At 33.8% G+C, this 20,199-nt stretch overlaps 3 protein-coding genes across 6 annotated transcripts; all 3 read left to right on the plus strand.

The window, feature by feature from the left end:
* Positions 1 to 77: 77 nt before the first annotated feature.
* LOC147943993 (uncharacterized) lies at positions 78 to 2,476 on the plus strand. Of its 4 annotated transcripts, none has more exons than XM_087450284.1 (9): positions 78 to 352; positions 507 to 572; positions 662 to 745; positions 851 to 931; positions 1,251 to 1,390; positions 1,687 to 1,768; positions 1,868 to 1,931; positions 2,040 to 2,102; positions 2,203 to 2,476. In XM_087450284.1, the coding sequence occupies exons 2-9, from the start codon at positions 511 to 513 to the stop codon at positions 2,299 to 2,301; spliced, it is 675 nt and encodes a 224-aa protein (XP_087306410.1). In that variant the 5' UTR covers positions 78 to 352; positions 507 to 510; the 3' UTR covers positions 2,302 to 2,476. The 4 variants fall into 4 exon arrangements, 2 of the variants coding, with proteins under 2 accessions (XP_087306410.1, XP_087306409.1); XR_015557119.1 differs by having other exon boundaries at positions 169 to 352; positions 499 to 572; positions 1,692 to 1,768; XM_087450283.1 differs by having other exon boundaries at positions 220 to 352; positions 499 to 572.
* Positions 2,477 to 2,570: 94 nt separating this feature from the next.
* Positions 2,571 to 3,678, plus strand: LOC104786944 (pentatricopeptide repeat-containing protein At2g27800, mitochondrial). The gene is made up of 3 exons (XM_010512427.3): positions 2,571 to 2,864; positions 2,973 to 3,073; positions 3,330 to 3,678. Exons 1-3 carry the CDS (start codon positions 2,692 to 2,694, stop codon positions 3,359 to 3,361), a joined length of 306 nt encoding a protein of 101 aa, XP_010510729.1. The 5' UTR covers positions 2,571 to 2,691; the 3' UTR covers positions 3,362 to 3,678.
* Positions 3,679 to 13,319: 9,641 nt separating this feature from the next.
* On the plus strand, positions 13,320 to 14,990 carry LOC147943994 (uncharacterized). Its single transcript, XM_087450285.1, has one exon. It carries the CDS (start codon positions 13,657 to 13,659, stop codon positions 14,668 to 14,670), a length of 1,014 nt encoding a protein of 337 aa, XP_087306411.1. The 5' UTR covers positions 13,320 to 13,656; the 3' UTR covers positions 14,671 to 14,990.
* The last annotated feature ends 5,209 nt before the right edge of the window (positions 14,991 to 20,199 follow it).

Below are 20,199 nucleotides of genomic sequence, written 5' to 3' on the forward strand. Positions count from 1 at the left end.
CTTTTAGTGGGTGTTATTGGATAGTAGATTAGTAGTGGATTTTAATAGAGTCTAACTCCAACCCAAATCGTTTATTCAACTACAGATTTTTAAATACTTTACTCAAATAAATGTTATTGGTTCTATACTTATAATCTCTTCACTGAAAGAGTATTATTGGTTATCACTGAAAGAGTTGGGTTACTTTCTTTTATTTTCCACTCTGATAAGCCGACGTCGTTTTGAGTGTACTTCGGGACGACGTCGTTTGGTCGATTTCGGTTCTCTCTTTTGAATATCTGAAATTAGGGTTTGGGAATTTTGAATTTTTTTTCAGACTTGCTGAGATCGATTTGTGAATTCATTCACTCAGGTATCGAGCAATTAAAGTTCATACCTTTTTCGATCTCCTTGCCGATTACTGTAAAGAACAGTGCAAGTTTTATTCAATTTAGTCACAATTTGATTGTATTTAGTATCAATTTCTTTGATTACGGACTGAATCGTGTCCCTCTAAAGAATTGCAGAAGAATGGGTCGATACAAAGATGAGACCCCAGCTGTTAGGGTTTATACAGTTTGCGATGAATCAAGGTGAATTTTACTCAAATCAAATTTGTTCTTCTTGCTTTTTTACTGGTTCAATTTATTGATTTTGAACCTTTTGTTGTTGGGTTTATCAGATACTTAATAGTACGTAATGTCCCAGCTTTGGGTTGTGGTGATGAGCTCATGAAATTATTCATGACTTATGGAGAGGTTGAAGAGTGAGTAGTGTGCTCTTGCCCTCTTTTTGTTTCTGGCATTGTTCTTATGGAATATGATCATTGTTTGTTTGGTCCTTTGATTTGGTTAAATTTTGATTCGTGTAGATGTAAACCTATGGATGCAGAAGACTGTGAGGAGTTCACCGATGTCTATTGGATTAAGTTTCGTCTCGTCACTAACGCCAGGTTTTGATTCTTCTTTCCCTTTGATTGAACAACTTGGCATCACTGAGATTCCTATTTGGCTATAAACTCATATGTAATCTACTGTTCTTTCAGTTGTTATCCGAGAATGAACAATTTGTTTTGGCTGAGATAAATAGATTTAATAGAAAAAGATCCCTAAGCAGGTTCCTTGGTGTGTGATGATATCTGGATTTTAGTTCCTTAGGATAAAACTGTCATATTTGTTCATCTGCCTAAGTTGTGTGTGTTGCTATTTTACCACTTTTGGTTCCTAGAGGGAGAATTTGTTTTATATTAAGATATGTTGTTTGTTTGATAGATTTGCAAAGAGGAAGTTGGATGAATCAGCTTTCTTGGGTAATCGGCTCCAAATTTCATATGCTCCTCAATTCGAAAGCCTCAATGACACAAAGGATAAGTTAGAAACCAGGAGGAAAGAAGTGCTTGCAAGACTTAACCGTAAGTTTTATATTTCCATTTTCCACCTTCAACTAATTTTACTGTCAGTTAATCATTGTAGAAATTGGAAAGAGAAGCTGTCAGCTATTTCCATGGCATCATTCACATGTTGATAAAGCTAACATTTTGCTTATAGCATTGAATTAGTTAAGTTTTTGGGGTTAGAAAAGCACTGACAGGGTTGATATCAAAGGGGATAATATAAAACTGTTAGGACAAGTCCTAGTATAACTTCATAAGCCAAATATATACTGTTAGAAAATTACTGACAGGGTTGGTTCTCGTCTTGTGAACAGCCCAGAAAGAAAAGAGCACCTCTCAAGTTACAAAATTAGGTGGACCAGCTTTGACACAAACGGACAATTTCTCCCCACGAAGGTAAAAAACAAGATGGTTTACTTGGACGATTCTATTAATATCGAATAAACACATCGAGTTAGTGCATGAGATTGCTTCCTCTTTTTTTTTTGTCATTAGAAGAGAGATGGAGTACCAATTCCATAGAAGAAATGCTCCTGTTTCTCGAGTTTCTTCTAACCAGGTCTGTGTTCTGTTGTGTGTTTGAATGCTGCTTACTTGAACAATTGTGTCGAAAAACTTGGAGATATCTGTCATCTTGGTCTGATAAGGTTTTTATTGGGATATATAGGAGTATTTTGCATCCTCTTCAATGAATCAAACAGTTAATGCCGTCAGGGAAAAACTCAATAAGGTAAAGAACCTATTAAGTTTGCATTTTACAAGTTAACTCTAGAAATTTTTTTGACTCTCGAGTAAAAACATTTCCTCGTTGTTGTCAACATTGTAAACAGATTGAAGAAAGTGGTAACCAAAAGAGGTTACAACCGAGCAGCCAAACACCACAACCTGACCTCAAGAGAACACGAGTCGATAACCGAAGAAGGATCTAACTCAATTTTTTGTTTGTCATCGTATCTGTTTCTTGGGATTGCTCAGCTAATTTTAAAAGAAAGTATTCATGTGTAACTTACTTTGGTCATGATAGTGTTCTACCAAGATAGTGATTGTGAATATTGTAATTTGTGCCTAGCATGATCCAACATTCAAATCATCAAACCATCTAAACCAAAATTGTACCAAACTAATTCGTAATGATTTTGGTTTCAAATTGGTTCAAACAAACCAAGGCTGTAGGTCGATTTTGTTCCCAAACCGGAAAATATCCGGTTTGATTTACACGGTTTACTCGAACCGGCGCATCGAGTTGATGGAGGGTTTACGAAGGTTTTGGGGACGGACTTTGCAGAAGGAAGCAATCGAAGAAAGGAGCCAGAGAGGAAATGGCTGCAATTGGTATCGCATCTAGGTCGACGACGTCAATGAGATCCATCTTCAGGAACGCTACTGCACGAAAATTGATCTCACCTAGAGCTAAACCCTCCTCAGTCCCAAACCCTAATTTCACTTCCCCGCGCTTCAATACGTCTTCACGAATCGAAGGTTCTGTTCCCAGGTATATATAATTCGATGCCTCTCGATGTGAATCTGCTTGTTCTGTGTTGTTGATTTCAATGATGCCCTTGATTGAAAGTTTGGATTTTGATTTTTTGAATCTGTAAAGGTTGCTTCGGCGAGAGCTAAGCACACAGCAACCATTTCACAGTCTTGTTGCTGCTGCTTGTCTTGTTTCGAAACTCCCCTCTGATGTCACTTCTCCTGAAGGTAATAATACCAAAACCTGCTTTTGGATTAAGTTTCAGTTTTTGGGTTCATGTAAATCAAATCTCTTTAGTAACACTTTGTCAAAAAATGAAGTTGTAAATGTGGCAGTGTTTGGTGGTTTTGAGTTTAGTTCACTGAAACAATCGCATATGCGTATTTAGCATATCGTGAACTTTGGTGTGGAAGGATTCATTCTATACACATTGTTAGCCCAGTAAGGAAAGATTCTAACGACTTTCAAAATCGTTGATAACAGGTAGATTTGCCAACTATCTCAGTCCCATCTAGTACCAGCACTTGAAGTAGATGGATGGCTTAACATCCCGGTGATTGTTTTGCGCTAAAGTTTGATGTTTTCAAGGAAAGTCAGGTTCTTTTAAGTTACATCTGTCAACTGTCTTTGCAATCTCTCATTTGAGATTTGAACTCTCATACTTTTTTCTTGGCAGAAGTTATTACTTCCATTTAGTTTTACTTGGGTTTGTATCCTTTTAATCAAATGATGATGATTCGACCATAGTTATTTTGTCAGAATGTAAGATAAGTTCTCCCGGATTCATCTACACTTTTTTTTATTAGAAAATAAGATTGTTTGCACGGGATGAGATCTTTATGTATGTTCCATGGCCTTGTTTTTGACTCAAATAAAGTGATAAGCCTCTGCACATCTATGCACTTACTTGTTATGAAGTATCTGCATAGAGACTCTGAATCAAGAACAATCTCCTAGTAGAATCCATGTTATAAAAACATGTGTTCTTGGCTTTACATTCTCCTGTTGTGAAAAATAGCCGACTTTAGTGGTACTAATTTGCTCTGTTAGTTTCCTACGCGTGAATGTATTTAGGATATAAACTATGATTTTTTGGTTCGTCTTGAAGGAAAACCTCAAGGACAAGTTTATTTTTCTCGAATGACGCTTGTGATTGCGTTGCGTGTCTCGTGTCATTGCGTGTATCGTTTATTTGGTTTGTCCATGAGAAGACCTCGATATGTTGTTGGCTTTATCTCTCTTCCAAGTAGGCATAAGTAGAGAGATTTCGTTGATGATTTTGTTGAGAGAGACTTGAAACCAGCCATATTACCACACAAAAACGTTCTTAAGACACGAAAGCGGGTATATTCGTATGGGTTGTTGCAGAAAGTAACAAACTACATACAATGATGATGATTTGCATTTTGCAGGCTCTAGTTTTGGTATGAGTCTTCCACAAAATTAATATGGAAGTTTTCTCTCGGGGACCCAATTTGATACCAAAACAAGAAGAAGAGTCTTTGTAATGATCATTGAATGGTCATTGTTTAGCTTTGTTGCCACCATGTGGTTTTCAATAAAGCACTTCAGTTCGTTTTCCCTTTTTGTAGCCCATTTTTTTTCACATACCAAGCCAAAGAACACAGCTTCCCTTTTCTATTTTCCACGTCGGCCAAGATGTTAGTGTTTTAGTTCTATGCTTTAGATTATTTCACACTAATAAGTTTGTGTTTTGACAAAAAAAAAAAAAAAAAAAGGGACGTTTGTGAAGTAAATATATAAAAAGACTTGAAGTTTCTCTAAAATATATTTTTGTAAATTCTTCTTACGTTTGCACTGATTAGAGAACTTAACAGTTGTTAATTTGTAGGAAAAAATACAAAAATCTGAAAATTGTAATTTTTTTCATGTGGGTGTGTCTGTGAAGTGCTTCCTACCAAACTTCGTGTTTCCGACCTAAATATATATTGAAAAAGATTTTGACAAAACCACTTTGTATATATTAGTTTTCGTAATGTCAACTTTGTCTCATGAGAAAGTGATCAGCTAACAAACTTTCAACAAAACCTACAAATCTATTTTCTCATAGTTATGTACACATGTCTCACAAATAAACAAATCATCAATTTGATATATTTTCCTAAGTCTTACTAAGACACTAGCTAGTGCTCTTCTTTTGTAGTGATTAACTGCTCCTAATTAATCTCTGAGTTAGTTGTACAGATGCGACTAATGACAACAAAGCAAACATATAAGAAATCAAAATCCTCACAATTTGTACCTCAAATTCAGCTTATGTAATGTAAACAAAGTTTGCTTTTGACATTATCCATAAACGACGCCGTTGATCAAGGCCATGGTTCTATGATCCCTTCATGTACTCTCTCTTTGTTTTTTTTTTTCTTTCTTTTTTTGGAAAAGAAGAAGAAAGATTGTTAACCTGACCCCAGTTTATTTTCATATTAAATATGTCGTATTTTCCTTACTTTCAAATGTGATTTATTTTACGAACAAAAGAGGTCATGAGACACAAGGAAATCACCTTTGAAAGTAAATTGTGAACGTACGTAAATTTTAACATGCGACTTTATGAGTAATAAGATATTAAAGAAAATAATTGAGAAAAAACTATATTCTTACTTACGGAGTTTGATTGTTATTTACTTATTTTCTTGTGTTTCATGACCTCTTTGTTGTCATCAAATGTTTAAACTTTGCAAACCTTAACAGTCTTGCCAATAATATTTTAAAATTTTAAAGGAAGTTTTTGTTTCTAACAATAAAACAAAATAATACGATCGCTTCAATTCATAACTCCCAAAACACCAATAAACCAGTTGATCATGCAATCTAGCACATGGTTCGACCAATGTTGTCTGGTAAAAATACAGCTTGTAGGGATGGTCAATAGATCTATACGCACCAACAATTGAACCAATTAACGAAAATACTATACAAATTATTCGTGTATCTCTTTTTAAGCGAAGTTGATCAAAACATTGTTTATATTGATTCTTTAATAGTCACCAATCTTGTTTCTCTATTATAATCATTAGAAAGACAGTAATCATATAACAGAAGCAACTAAACACGTTTTCTCATCAAAAGATTCGCCAATTTTACCACATAGACAATGATACAACACAAACACACACACTTGAACAATTATCCACCCTTATATCTTGTCCACTTCTTCCTCTAAGCACTTTCTTTATTCGGGTCTCGACTAGCGGTTTTACATTACGTCTAAACCATTCTCTTAATCCGCTTTAACGTATCATTTAATTCGATTTCACAAGTTAGTTCATCTAACAGTAGCTTGAGTGGGCCAAAAACTTAGTAAAAGAAAATTAATTAATGAATAAAACTTGAGTAAAAAATTAATTTAGTATTCACGAAACGATTACAAGAGTTTCGAACACTTAAAATAATTCCATTCCAAACATTTTTTCATTTATGTTTATAAGCTGATTGATGACTTAATTAAATATCTTCATTAACCTTTTTGGTTTCAGATTATTATTATTGTTTGTTTATGTAAATCACGCCGTTGCAATAACGACGGCGAGCATTCCACCCAAAAAAAAAAAAATTAACGATGGCGACCACAACTCTAAGTTCTATGATTTCTTCGCCTGTCACGAAATAATTTTCTTCTGCTTTGTCATGCATGCCCTCATGACCTGACAGCACAATTGTAGGGCAGAAAAAAATGATTCGGACCATCGATAATATAGTTCGAGCACTTCTCTTTCACGCTAATCTACCATATACGTACACATCGTGGATAACAACTCTTTGCACGAGTGTTCATATTTTAGTCGTCATTTTTCGATATTTTCAAGTTTTTTTTCCCTTTATTATACTTATTTTGATAAAACTATAATTTTTTTTGCTAAAAATGTAAATATTTCATTGAAATGAAAAAGGTTTAGGTTTACAATCATGGATTATAATCCTATAGAAATGGTCCCATGGCAAAAAAAGGTAAAAACATGGAAGCATAATTCGTAAACATGATCTCAGTCCGTCCACTCGACATAGGCACGAGGTGAATAGAGTTGGACGAAGTGATAACGATATTGGTGTTCTTCCCGTGTGGTAAGCTCGAGACGAAGGGCGGGTACACTTTGTAGAAGCCAAATTCCTCAAGCAATAGACGCACTAGAAGCCTTTCAATGGAGGCCCGAGACTAAGCCGTCAACGGCGATGTTTACAGAGCCCTCGATCACATACGTCCCCGGCGTCCTGTGAGAGCGGCTCATCTAACAACATCCATGAGCTTTCCTGTGAGAGCGGCTCATAAAACTATAATTTTTAGTAAACAAAAATTTGACAAAAAAAACTATCATCTTTTTCCAGCGCATGAATTCAGTATATATAATTTTAAAGGTTCACGTAGAAAGTCTTTTGTAGATGTTATTAGTGTTTATCGCTACTTTCTACGTAAGGAACATTGAGCTTATTACATTGTGTTTTATTTACAAAAATAACCCACTTACAATATTGTTACCCGATAACATATGCTTAGTTTTTGTAATATGATATTAACAGGTGACTACAACTATATATCACAAGAATGATATTAGTAACTTACTCAAGAGTTGCATGTGATAGAATGAGAATGCTTGTATATTGTAGTTCTGAATTAAATGATGCATGGTTCCTTTGTGGGACATTAAACACAAGTGGATAGGGGACCTTGCAAAGAAAATGCTTGTATAATGTAGGGTTTGCTGTCGATGTTCCCAATTCATTTCACAATTGTCTTCAATGTTCCTATCCACTGAGTATTCTTTTAGCTGCCTTCATGTTCATATCCATTTGCCGTAGATATATATCAACTCTTTCATGTCCACTTTCTAAGAAAATTCAAATCACAAACCGAAATCGAGTGAGATCATTAATGGCAAAAAATTGTTCATCTATCATATATATGTATACGTGGGTTTGAATCAACGTGGTAATGTTATGACGAGACTAGCACAAGTCATAAACTACTAGGCTATGTTTTTGGTCACTCATGAATTTTACTTTTCCCAATCTCTTTCACTAATTTAAATGTAGTACTATGCTCCAATTTTTAATGTTTACAAAATTAGCTGAGACTAGAATGCAAAATATCAAACATTATTATTCTGTCAATATACATGCTTCCAACTTGTGAAAATATGCCCATCATATTGATATACCCATTTTCCCATTCATGATCTTACTGGATTTTTGGTAATTGATGCTGACATTTGGCATTGTTAATCGATTTTTGTTTATAATCTAGTTATCATTACATGACAAGCTTTGTTTCATGACTTCATCATCGTTGTACTTCAAAGTTATATATATTTTGGTTATATATATATATATATATGTATATATATGTAAAAAGTCACTCTAACGCTAGTACTAGAGAAAAAAAGACAGTAGGAGAATAGACTCATGGAATGGAATTGATTTCGACGTACCTTCATATACCACATGCAGCCACATGACTTTTTTAATTTGTTTTTGAAGTTTTATGAACCCAATAGCATTGACCTCTCTCAATTTAATGTAAGTTCTCTTCACTGCATCTCTACCAATTTAATATATTTTGTATGTATATTCACTAATTTCGTTATGAATGTCAAAATATACAAATGACAAATCATCCTTCTTTTAATTTACTAGGTCAACGGCTTGTAGACAAACTTGACTTGCCCACATAATCACGTAATTAAGAACTTTCCCAGCAGTTAACTACTCCAAGAACAATAGAGAACATATTGATTTAATATTAAGTATGGGAAAACGTTTTTTTTATATAAAGAAAGAAAAAGACAGAGTACATGCATTTGTCAGACTTGATTCCGAATAGTTTGTATTAAATTCGATGATGTTTTGTCACAATATGAATTTAAATCCACAAAAACAAAAAGTAGAACTGGATATTTGTTTATTATAAAAAGTTTAACATTCTAATATTAATATATAAGGTTTAACCAATTAATGGAGATGAAACAAACTAAGAAAATTTGAATCATACATTAACTCTCTTACCTACAAGAAAACACATTTTTGCGAGCATTCAAAACAAAAGGAAACAAATTAGAATCTGAGTATATTATAAAATCTCAGATCGAACATAAGTTGAAAACATTTTGATTTAAATAGTCAGAAAGCTCCAAAAGCAAGATACCTGTTCTCGGATCTCCAGATGTTAGGCTGTCTTTATAAAATTAAACTTTCACTTTATTTTATCAAGAAAAAAATAATAATTATTTCTTATCTCAACAGCAATAACGAGCACATATAAAAGGTTTTGATTAATTTACTAAATTACTAAATAAGTAATTGATAAGGAATGGTCATCATTCTTAATTATTAAAGAACCATCATGTTTCCGTCAAAATGTTTAGGGTACAATAACTACATTCACAAATTGGTTGTCAGTGATTAGTATCATCATCATATCGTTTGGGGTCGAACATTGATTCCAACTCAATCCACATAATCATTCATACTGATGTCGTATTTAGATATCGGTGTAACAACCTAACAATATGATATTATAAGTTTATAACCTTGTAAAAATACAATTTTAGAGTGTAGCGTTAACGAAGTTTTTACAAAACATTTTCGTCCCTTGTTTCATACGACATATTTCAAGGTATTGGTTTTTTTTCTTTTTTTTTTGGACAAACATGAATTTTCATTCAATCTAAACCTCAGCAAGAGGTGAGTTCTTACAACATGATTCATGATAGACAAAGAAAACTAAAGATAGAAGCTCCATGAGCTTAACAAAGGGATTTTCAAACTGAAACAGTTTTACAATATTTGAGATGTCTATTGGAACCAAAGCGGATTCGTACTTGAAGTCAGACTTCACGAGATCTTCGACCAGCGAGTGGTCATAAACGGCTCTAACGGATGACGCGATTGAACTTGTAAAAAGGTTTTCCACGGGGGGAACGCTTATGGGGGTTGTCGCCACCATGAGAAGGTTCAAGAGCATATGATCAAAGTCCTTTAAGCTTTTAGGAACAAACCTCAGGATACTAGATGAAGCTATAGTCGGGTGTCGTAGGTAATGGGAGTCAAACCGTAACAAAGCAGGTGGGTCATCCCTCACATGGCAATGGAGGTAAATGAATTCCACACAAATCTTGTAATCAGTTTGGTCCTGGAAAATGTCAACATACACAAGCTTTCGATATAATGGCGGTAGATGAAACAAAGGATCAAAGGGTTTAAGGATAGGGTTCAAGCAAGCTGTCGGATCAGAGTCATAACTATGGCTACACAAAGCAAGCATCCGGGCAGAATTAATAAACTGACCTCGACAAACAAATCTATCACACAACTTTTGAGACACCAATGTTCTGCTACAGAGGAAACTTGACCAAGCATAGATAGTTGGAACGTCCATAGAGATGCAAGATATCTCTTGATTGGGTTCAGGGAACAGGCGAGACGGAGTAGGACACTTGAAAAAGTTTCGGTAACCCCAACTTCTATGAGATGGGGTCATAATGCCGTTATTTTTCAAGCTAAACCAACCATGAGTAACAACCCTAGGTGAATCTAAAGGCAAGGTTCTCAGATAGCTTTTGTACCAACTTAGCGACATTGAGCGATCATGTTCTAGTTGCAGTCTTCGGACAAGTAGAATCATGACTCGGTACAAGGAGAAGCTAACGAAGAAGTACAAATAAGAAATTGATGGAGCAAACCTGGGCTTTAGGAGAAATTATATCGTTTGGGGTCGAACATTGATTCCAACTCAATCCACATAATCATTCATACTGATGTAGTGATGTCGTTTAGATATCGGTGTAACAACCTAACAATATGGTATTATAAGTTTATAACCTTGTAAAAATACAATTTTAGAGTGTAGCGTTAACGAAGTTTTTACAAAATATTTTCGTCCCTTGTTTCATACGACATATTTCGCGGTATTGGTTATAACTCATAACCATATAAGACATTTTTTATGGTTTTTTAAAATGTTATTTATGCACGACAAGAAACATAAAGTGATAACATGATTTTTGTATAAGTGGGATTTAAATATGTCTACATCGATATGTCACAACAAACAAAGCAACCGTGTTCTACTACCCAACTTTCTATTTTCGTACTAGATTTCAGTCAAAACAACATACTAGCATCACTAATTAACTAATAAGGTCCAAACTAATATGAGATACTAATCAACACAATAATCATGCACTTACATGTTTGAAAATTTGGTAAAGCTTGACAGTATCAAAATTTGACACTATATTTGAAGACCCTTTGAATTAAAAACTGGTTTTTTTTTTTAATAAAATTTTGTTCTAAAACATTATCATTTGGATAATAGAAAAATATTTTAAGAAAGAACGAATTTGCATAAAACTTACCTATGCGGCGAATACGAGCTAACAAACAAAGTTCTAACATTTAGCGGTGTAGACAATTCAACAGCCTGCTCACACTTCCTCTCCTAGTCGTAGATTGATACCACTCGCGGCAAGCCAGTACAAGTCTAGAGGCAGCTCCCTTATACTACTCAACGATACCGATCCATATTTCAGAGTTCCTTTATTGCAATTTTCAGATTTGATCTAATTTGTTCCGAGAATGATGATTCCTTTTTTGCTACAAAACCTCATCCGTATTTCGGTAATAACATCTTCAATCCAACTAATTTAAACCTTGCAAATACGATACATTTGATATCTGAGTTTTGGAGTGAATTGAAGAACTATATTCAAGATATTCCAGATATTAATTTAAGCAGATTCTAAAAATAATATGAAAGACAAAACTATTAAAGGACATGACTGATATGTCAAATAATAGAGGAATAACGGAATAGTTGAATTAATGTTCGTGAAACAGACTAAACTGGATAAAAGTTTTGTAGAATACTAATAAAATGCTGAAATTTTAGTTTTAGTCATTTTTTCAGGAAAGCATTAAGTGCTAAGCAGGCAGTAACCCAACACCGAGCAATTAGAACGATTAATCGGGGTTAGAAATTTTAGACAGTTAAGGGTTTACAACATAAAACATTATAAATATAATATCATAAAATATATTACATAAATACATCTATTAAAATAATAATATGAAATAGTAAATAAAGCTAGACAAAAACAATTTAATTTATATCGATCAAACAACATGTAAACGTTTGTAATCATGTATATGAAAATAAATCTTATAAAATTAAATGTGTAATCATAATTGAAGTGAGGTCTATACAATTTTAGACGTTGTAGTGGTTGTCTAAGCGTTATTTGAGCACCTATCACTTAATGTTATAATCAGACGTATTTTCTATTTATAGTTTTAACAACTGGTGATATATATATATATATATATATATATATATACGCAGAATCACTTTTCTTAAAACTTGATGGATATTTTGAATATTAAAAATTAGTATAATTAAGTTTTAAAACATGAACAAATGAGATATGGTGATTAATACTTTTACACCAAGAGGTTTAGGGTTCTACGCCCAGATACTGTGATTTATTAATTAAGTTGCAGATTAATGAGATAACAATTTATAGGAGATCTTCAACGATGCACAATTAGAACTGTTCGTCATGATTTAATTTACGCATGGAGAAGAAGTGTAATTTATGGTGAGTATAACAGTTTTCGTAATTTACAATAATAATAAATCAACACGTTAAAAAAAAAATAAGATACTATTTATTGTCTAAGCTTTTTAAAAAAGATTCTCTAGTCTTTTGGTGACAAGAGAGGAAAAAAAATCTCTAGTCTTTTAGAAGAAAGAGTATATTTATTATAATATTTTTGTATTATTGACAAATCCAAATACGTAATTTATATACACACTCCTAGCTTAAAATATCTGATTTTCGAAACGGGTGATATTGTTTTCCATCCATAAATATTTGTATTTTTATTAATCGCAACAAACCAGTAGTCTTTTGGTGTAGTAATTAGTGTCCATAATTTTTTTGGCTTTTGGCTTGTAAGTTGTAACTCTCGACTTGACTACGATATCTGGAACTGGAAGGAATGAAATGAAAAACGTATTCGTAATACTATATATATGTTACTAACCTTTGTTCTTATTATGACAGTTTCTTAAACTAATTGTGATTTGCGTTGACAAAATAAATTAAGAAAAATTCCACTAATTGTAACCTCAAACTTATTTTTAATTCATCTATAATATATCCTAAATTAAATATATGTCAAAATATTATCATAAATCTAATCTTTCTTGTATATAAACCTTTCAAATTAATTTCTAAAAATTAAGGTTTAATCTAAAGGTTATATATGACTAACAACAAATTTCAATCCCTTTTGATTTTCTTTATATTAATTTAAAACAAAATTAAAGTCTTAGAAGTCATAAGTTGTACTACAAAACTTTTAAAATTAGTTAAGCATACAACTACAATAAAAAAATATCATAATCAAAAATTGTGTCCCCTAGATAAAGAAAGCTCAAAACTACTTAAATTCACCCTCTTTCTTCTCCACTCTTCTTAGCACACACACACACCCTAATCCATTTCTCTCTCTCTCTCTCAACCAAAAAAAAAGAAGAAAAAGAAGAAGAGAGAATAAGAGGAGAAATAAAAAGAAAGCAACCCAATCTTTAACCTTCAAAAAAACCCAGATTTGTTACTTTCTTCATCCTTCTTCTTCTTCTTCCCAACATTTTTCTCTTTTTTTTTTTGATTCTCAAGTAAAAAAGAAACACACTTTGTTGTCTCAAGAAGCAAACAGAACAAACCCCAACTTGGGGAAGTTTTTCATTTTTTTTTTTTTTGTTAACCCAAATCACATTTTTCGTTGGGGAAAGATGAGAGATTTGGTGTCATGTTTTAGCGAGAACTCTATAAACGTGACACATCCATTATCACTATCATTATCATCATCGTCATCATCATCTTGTTCAAAGTACACTACCAACAACGTATGTATCTCACCATCTCTCATACCATCAACACAAACCACCATTACAAGCATCTACAGAATCACTCTATCGAAGCACCATCTCATCATCAAGGTCACATGGTGCAATCCACACAACAACAATGGTCTAAGCATCTCTGTTTCCTCCGCGGACCAAAACCCTTCGACGCCTCTCAAACTCAACACTTCTTCTCGTTTCTTCCGTAAGAAGAAAGGTAACAAATCAGTCGACTCCGATCTCGGTAGAATCGAGGTTTTTTGGGATCTTTCTTCCGCTAAATACAATTCTAACTTGTGTGGTCCTGAGCCCATCAATGGTTTCTACGTTATCGTCCTCGTTGATGCTCAATTGGGTCTTCTTCTTGGTGACACATCCGAAGAGACTCTCCGTAAAAAGGGCTTCTCCGGCGATATCGGTTTCGATTTCTCTCTTGTTTCACGGCAAGAACACTTCACCGGGAACAACACTTTCTACTCCACGAAAGCTAGATTCGTTGAGACAGGAGATTCGCACGAAATCGTCATCAGATGTAATAAAGAAACAGAGGGTCTGAAACAGAGCGTTCATCATCATCATCATCATCAATACCCTGTTCTCTCTGTTTGTATCGACAAGAAGACGGTGATTAAAGTGAAGAGGCTCCAATGGAACTTTAGAGGGAATCAGACGATATTTGTTGATGGGTTGCTTGTGGATCTGATGTGGGATGTTCATGATTGGTTCTTTAGTAATCCAGGAGGAGGAGGAGGACCTTGTGGTGGTGGAAGAGCTGTGTTCATGTTTAGGACAAGGAATGGTTTAGACAGTAGCAGGCTTTGGTTAGAAGAGAAGATGGTTAAGAAAGATGATGAACAAGACAAGCTTGACTTCTCTCTCCTCATTTACGCCTGTAAGACTTAAAACTAAAAACAAAAACTAAGAAAAACCAATTTTTTTTGTTTTCTTAGTTTTTGAGATTTACAAGAAATTGGTGATTTGATTCTGTTTTTAATATTTGAGAATATTATTTTAATGGGTTTGCGTTATTATTATTTTTATTCTTGGGAGGAGTATAGATTTTTCTTTCTTACATTTTTTTTTGAGTTGTGATTTAATATTGAGAAATTCGAAAATGTGAATTTCTTCATAGGAGTTGTTTTTGTTTTTTTGTTTTTAAATGGTTTTTATTATAAATTCAAGAGCATTGCCTGATCTTAAATTGAAGTCATTTGTTGGGAAAATATTGTTGTCTCTATGACTCTCTTTTTAGGCAACATTGTGATCTCTATTACTATGTAGGCTCATCTGCAGTTATACATTTACTTTTTTCATAAATGTTGAAGTAATTGATGAATATGGTTAAGGAAGAAGAAGAATTGAAGAGTGTGAAATAAGATGAGAATATATGGGGGGAATATGTGCACGCCTATAAAGATATGCATGGAGCCTCTTTAAAGTACAAAAGTTAAAAGGTCTAGAATCTACTCATGCTATTTTTATGTTCCTCTTAATCTAATAAAAGTATATGAATGAGCTAATATGATCTTTTATATGAAGTTTACAACACAGTATATATTGGATTAGATTTTCAAGTTCCACCAACTTTAGTTTGTTTAATTGACATCCCATTGAAGGAACAAGTTCTTCTAGTTTTAGGTGACAACAATTGTAAATTATAGAGGGTTTTTTTAACATTTTAATGGTGAAGTTGTTGTAAAAAGAAAAGTCAAGTAATGGCTTAATTTTAGTTAAGTTGTTTCGGTTAGGAGAAATTTAGGTGGTGACATCCCAATCATTTTTTCTATATAGTTTGGTTGATTTGGAGAGTATTAGGTAACTACATTGTAAATGACAATGTGTATGTTTTAGTTTTAGAATTTTGGTCTACTCTAACCAAGAACATTATACTAGTGAATATCATATGCCTAACCATGTCTCTGTATATAAGTATTTATCAAGATATATAACTATAATTTTAATGAAACATGTACAAAATAAACTATTCGGTCAACATAACAATACCATATAATTTAATTATTGGTTCGAGTCGTTTAAAACCAATTTAGAATTTGCATCTCCGCCAAATATAGTTAGGAGTCCATGACGGCAACAATTAGTAATTCTGTTGGTAATCAGAAGTTAAAATTCATTGATGTTCGAGATCGAATTCTTGAGATGAAGTTCGAAGGATATATACAGGAGAAGTGTAGCGCCTTGGCCGCCAACTTTTCTAGCGGATTTTATGTCCACTCCAAGTTTATGGATTCACTTTTTTTAGTAGATTCAAGTTCGCTCCCAATCTGTGAGTTCATCTATATTCGACGGTCGATTTGCTACGTAAGGAAACTTTAAAGATTTGTTTATCTACAAATCACCACATAATATTTTTTTTGTGTTTTGTCCTCATTCACACATTCACACAGTTCTGACAATCATTTTCTGGATAGTCACCCATCCTGAAACTACTCTAGTATAAACACATTTAACTCTGGAGTTTTCTCAGAACTTTTGACAGAAAGATAAGTGCATTTTTGTGAAATAGGTGGCCAAATCAATTATTTTAAGTCTCTCAGCAAACCGGAGTATCATAATTCATCCCACTAACAGATCGCAACGTCCTTGTTGCACACCAAGACCATCACCCTCAATGGGATGAGCCTACTCGACTTCACACTCATCTATGTTCGGTTCTGATACCATTTGTAATGCTCCGAACGCCAATTTTCTTAGTGGGCGCTATGTCCACTCCAAGTTCATGGGCCCACCTTTCTTAGTTGACCCATGTCCACTCCTGGCTTGTGGACCATCCATATCCGATGGCTAGTTTGCTAAGTCCATAAGGCTATAAAGACTTGTTTACCAACCCTACAAATGACCATATGATATTTCCTTGTGTTTTGTCCTCACTAACACAATTCTGAAAATCACTTTTCCCGGAAGATTACCCATCCTAAAACATTTCCAACTCAAGCAAGCTTAATTGCAGAGCTCTCTCATGATGGCTCGACAGAAAAAATAAGTGCACTTTGGTAACATATGTGACCAAATCAATTCTTTTAAGCCCCACATCCACTCCAAGTCCATGTGCCCACCTTTCTTAGTGGACCCACGTCCACTTCTGACCCGTGGGCCTATCCATATTTGACGGCCGGTTTGCTACGTCTGAGAGGCTTTAAAGACTTGTTTACCAACCTTACAAATCACCATATGATCTTTCCCTGTATTTTGTTCTTTCTCGCACAGTTCCGAAATTCATTTTCTGTAAGGTCACCCATTCTATAACTACTCCAGCATAAGCACACTTAACTATGGAGTTCTCCCTGGACCTTTGACCAAAAAGATAAGTTTTCTTTGGTGTCATAGGTGGTCAAAGCAATTCTTTTAAGCCTCTCCGCAAACTGGTGTGTCACTTATCTTTTCATCTTCTCCGCAAAAGTGCACTTATATTTTCGTTTCATTACAATCACTTCCCGGAAGTTGACACATCCTAAAATTTTCCCAGCTCAAGCATGTTTAACTGTGGAGTTCTCTCATGATGGTTGACCAAAAATATTAGTGCACTTTGGTGACATAGGTGGCCAAATTAATTCTTTTAAACTACTCTGCAAACCGGGGTATCACAGTTCACCCCCACTAGCAAACCGCAATGTCCTTGTTGTTCCCCAAGACCTTCACCCCCAATGGTGTTAGCTCTCTTTACTCTACACTAGTCTGGGTTAGGCTCTGATACCACTTGTAATGCTCCAAGAGTCATCTCTCACAATGAGTCCCATGTACACTCCCAATCCATGAGCCTACCTTTTTTGGTGGGCCCCACGTCAACTCTCGGCCCGTGAGTCCATCCATATTTGATGGCCATTTTTCTACGTCCGGAAGGGTTTTAAGACTTTACTGACCCTACAAATCACCAAATGATATTTTCCTGTGTTTTTGTCCCCACTCGCATAATTTCGACAATCACTTCCCGGAAGGTCACCCATCCTAAAACTTTCTCAGCTCAAGCATGCTTTAGTGTGGAGTTCTCATGATGGTTGACCAAAAAGATAAGTATATTTTGGTCAAATCAATTATTTTAAACCACTCCTCAAACCAAGGTGTCACAAGAAACCTTAATGAATTATGCTTTCAATGTTGAGAACAGAGGCATAAATCAAGAAAGAACAAACCGGAATTAAGGTAGAGGAAAGTCAAGCAATGGACGAGGTCATTCTAAGACCATGCAACATGCAGAGTGCTAAAATTATGGAAAAAGCCACATTAAAAAAAATTATTGAGCATTATAGAAGAAAAAAGATAACAAAAGAGTTGGAGCTAATTTAGTGATAACTTATGCAATGGTAGTGTCTACTGATCTTTAAGAAGAAGTGAATCTCACGTTGCGGTTGTTGAAACCGCATAAACATCAATCTCTTCAGCTGCTAGTCAGATCGATTCTTGGGTCCTTCATTTAGGAGTCTCTTTTCACACCACGACACCATATCATAATGGAAAACTATGCTACTGAGAATTTTGGGAATGTATATCTAGCAGATGGATTAGCTATGGATATTTTTGGTGTTGGAGACGTCAACCTGAAGATGAACGTGTGTGAAAGACCACAAAGGTGACGATAACCTAAAATACATTTGTTGTTGTCGAGAATACCAAGAAAATTGAATTGTGCTATTGCAGATTATGGCATATGAGTGAGAAATGTATGAAGCTCATGGTAGCAAATGTATAAATGCCTTTAGTTTGTAACTATTTAACCAATATCCAAACTTTCATCAATTGACTTATTTGATACATCATTTTTCATTATTTTGAAACACTCTCAATTCATCTTAAATATTAAAAATTAGATGTGTTATTAAAAACCTAGTATGCTCTGAAGTTGTTTAAACACAATTTTTTTCTACAAATGTTAGCCTAAACTTTAATACCAATTGTCGAACTAACATGACACAATGAGACTAGAGCTTTTAGGCTCACACACACTTGATTGTATTACTCGCACCTCACAACGAGATTAGATTTTAAACTTGAACACTAACTAATTTTACACGATTCATTAATTTCTCACGATTCTCGTTTGAAATTAAATTAGAAAACACAATAAAATTTTACGAGTTTGATAAACATATTACTTCAAACTGTTTGCAAAATGAAGTGAATATACACAAATAAAAAATGACGAAAATACTATAAAGAATATAATTTCTATTTTGTTTAACAATCTCCATAAAAGTTTCTTCATTATTAAACATTTTTTCTCTTTCTTTTTTTATCAATGTGAAGGAAAAAAAAAAGAACTGGAAAGGGAAGGAAGATACATGTGCTGCACAGTGACTATATTGCTTTCACCCCCTTCATGAGTGGTCCCTTATTGTCTTACAATTTAATTTTCGAATCAAAATCTATCAGTCCCTTCCCCTACTACTACTAGTACTTATATACTCATCCAACAAGTACTCTTTGTTCTGCAAATTATTAATTTCTTCTCCATATACTCCAAAATTACATGCCATATAATCATATCAATTTTCTTGCAGTCAATTTGTTTTCCTTGCCAAACATAATATCATTTTTCTTTTTTTTTCTTCCTTGCCAAAACTAATATTATCATTTTTATTTATTTATTTTTTTATTTTTTTACAAATTAATCTCGTAGAGTATAACACATTCCACGAAAAATTAAATTTTTAATATGGAAACAAAAAGAGGAGCAGTCAATATAAATTAAAAAAAAAATGAAAAATAAAGTTAAAGCAAGAATAAGTAACGGTATCTCAGAGCAACAGTAGCATTAAATTTGCTTAGGCTCTCTTCACATGGCCCTTGCATGTGTCCTTTGTAAATGTTAGTGTACCCCATATATATAGGCACACAACCATGTCTATTTTTTATTTATCCTTTATTATTTTAACATTTTTATTATATATATGTGTCCTCGAATACAATTATTTTTATAGTAATTGGTACAATGCCAAATTAACATCAATGTGACTATAAAATAATAATTATTATATTGGGAGATAGATATATTAATTGGTACAATGCCAAAGTAACATTAATGTAACTATGCATTTGATTGTTCAGAACTCAGAAGTGACCTTTACTCTACATATATCCCTCAGTTCTCTTTTGAAAATCTTTTGACATCATTTACTTTTCAGTCAGGTCGGCCAACACAACATTTCTACAATTCAATTATCGTGGAAACTCACAACCCAAATACTTACAAAATTACACCAACTAAATCTCTTTCTGTTTCTAACTAATGCAAACCTAAGACATATATAGTCTAAATGGTAACCGAAGAATTTGGCCGGATTGCTGAATTTATTTGTGAGTTCTTGAAAGTTTGAAAGTAGAACACTAATACTATACTTTGAAGAACAAAAGTTTTGCGTTAAATTAAACTGACGATATGTTTTTGGAAAGGAAAAGTTACAAAATATCTTCAAAATA

Source organism: Camelina sativa, chromosome 5 (assembly GCF_030686135.1).
Source record: "Camelina sativa cultivar CO46 ecotype springtype chromosome 5, ASM3068613v1".
Lineage (NCBI taxonomy): Eukaryota > Viridiplantae > Streptophyta > Magnoliopsida > Brassicales > Brassicaceae > Camelina > Camelina sativa.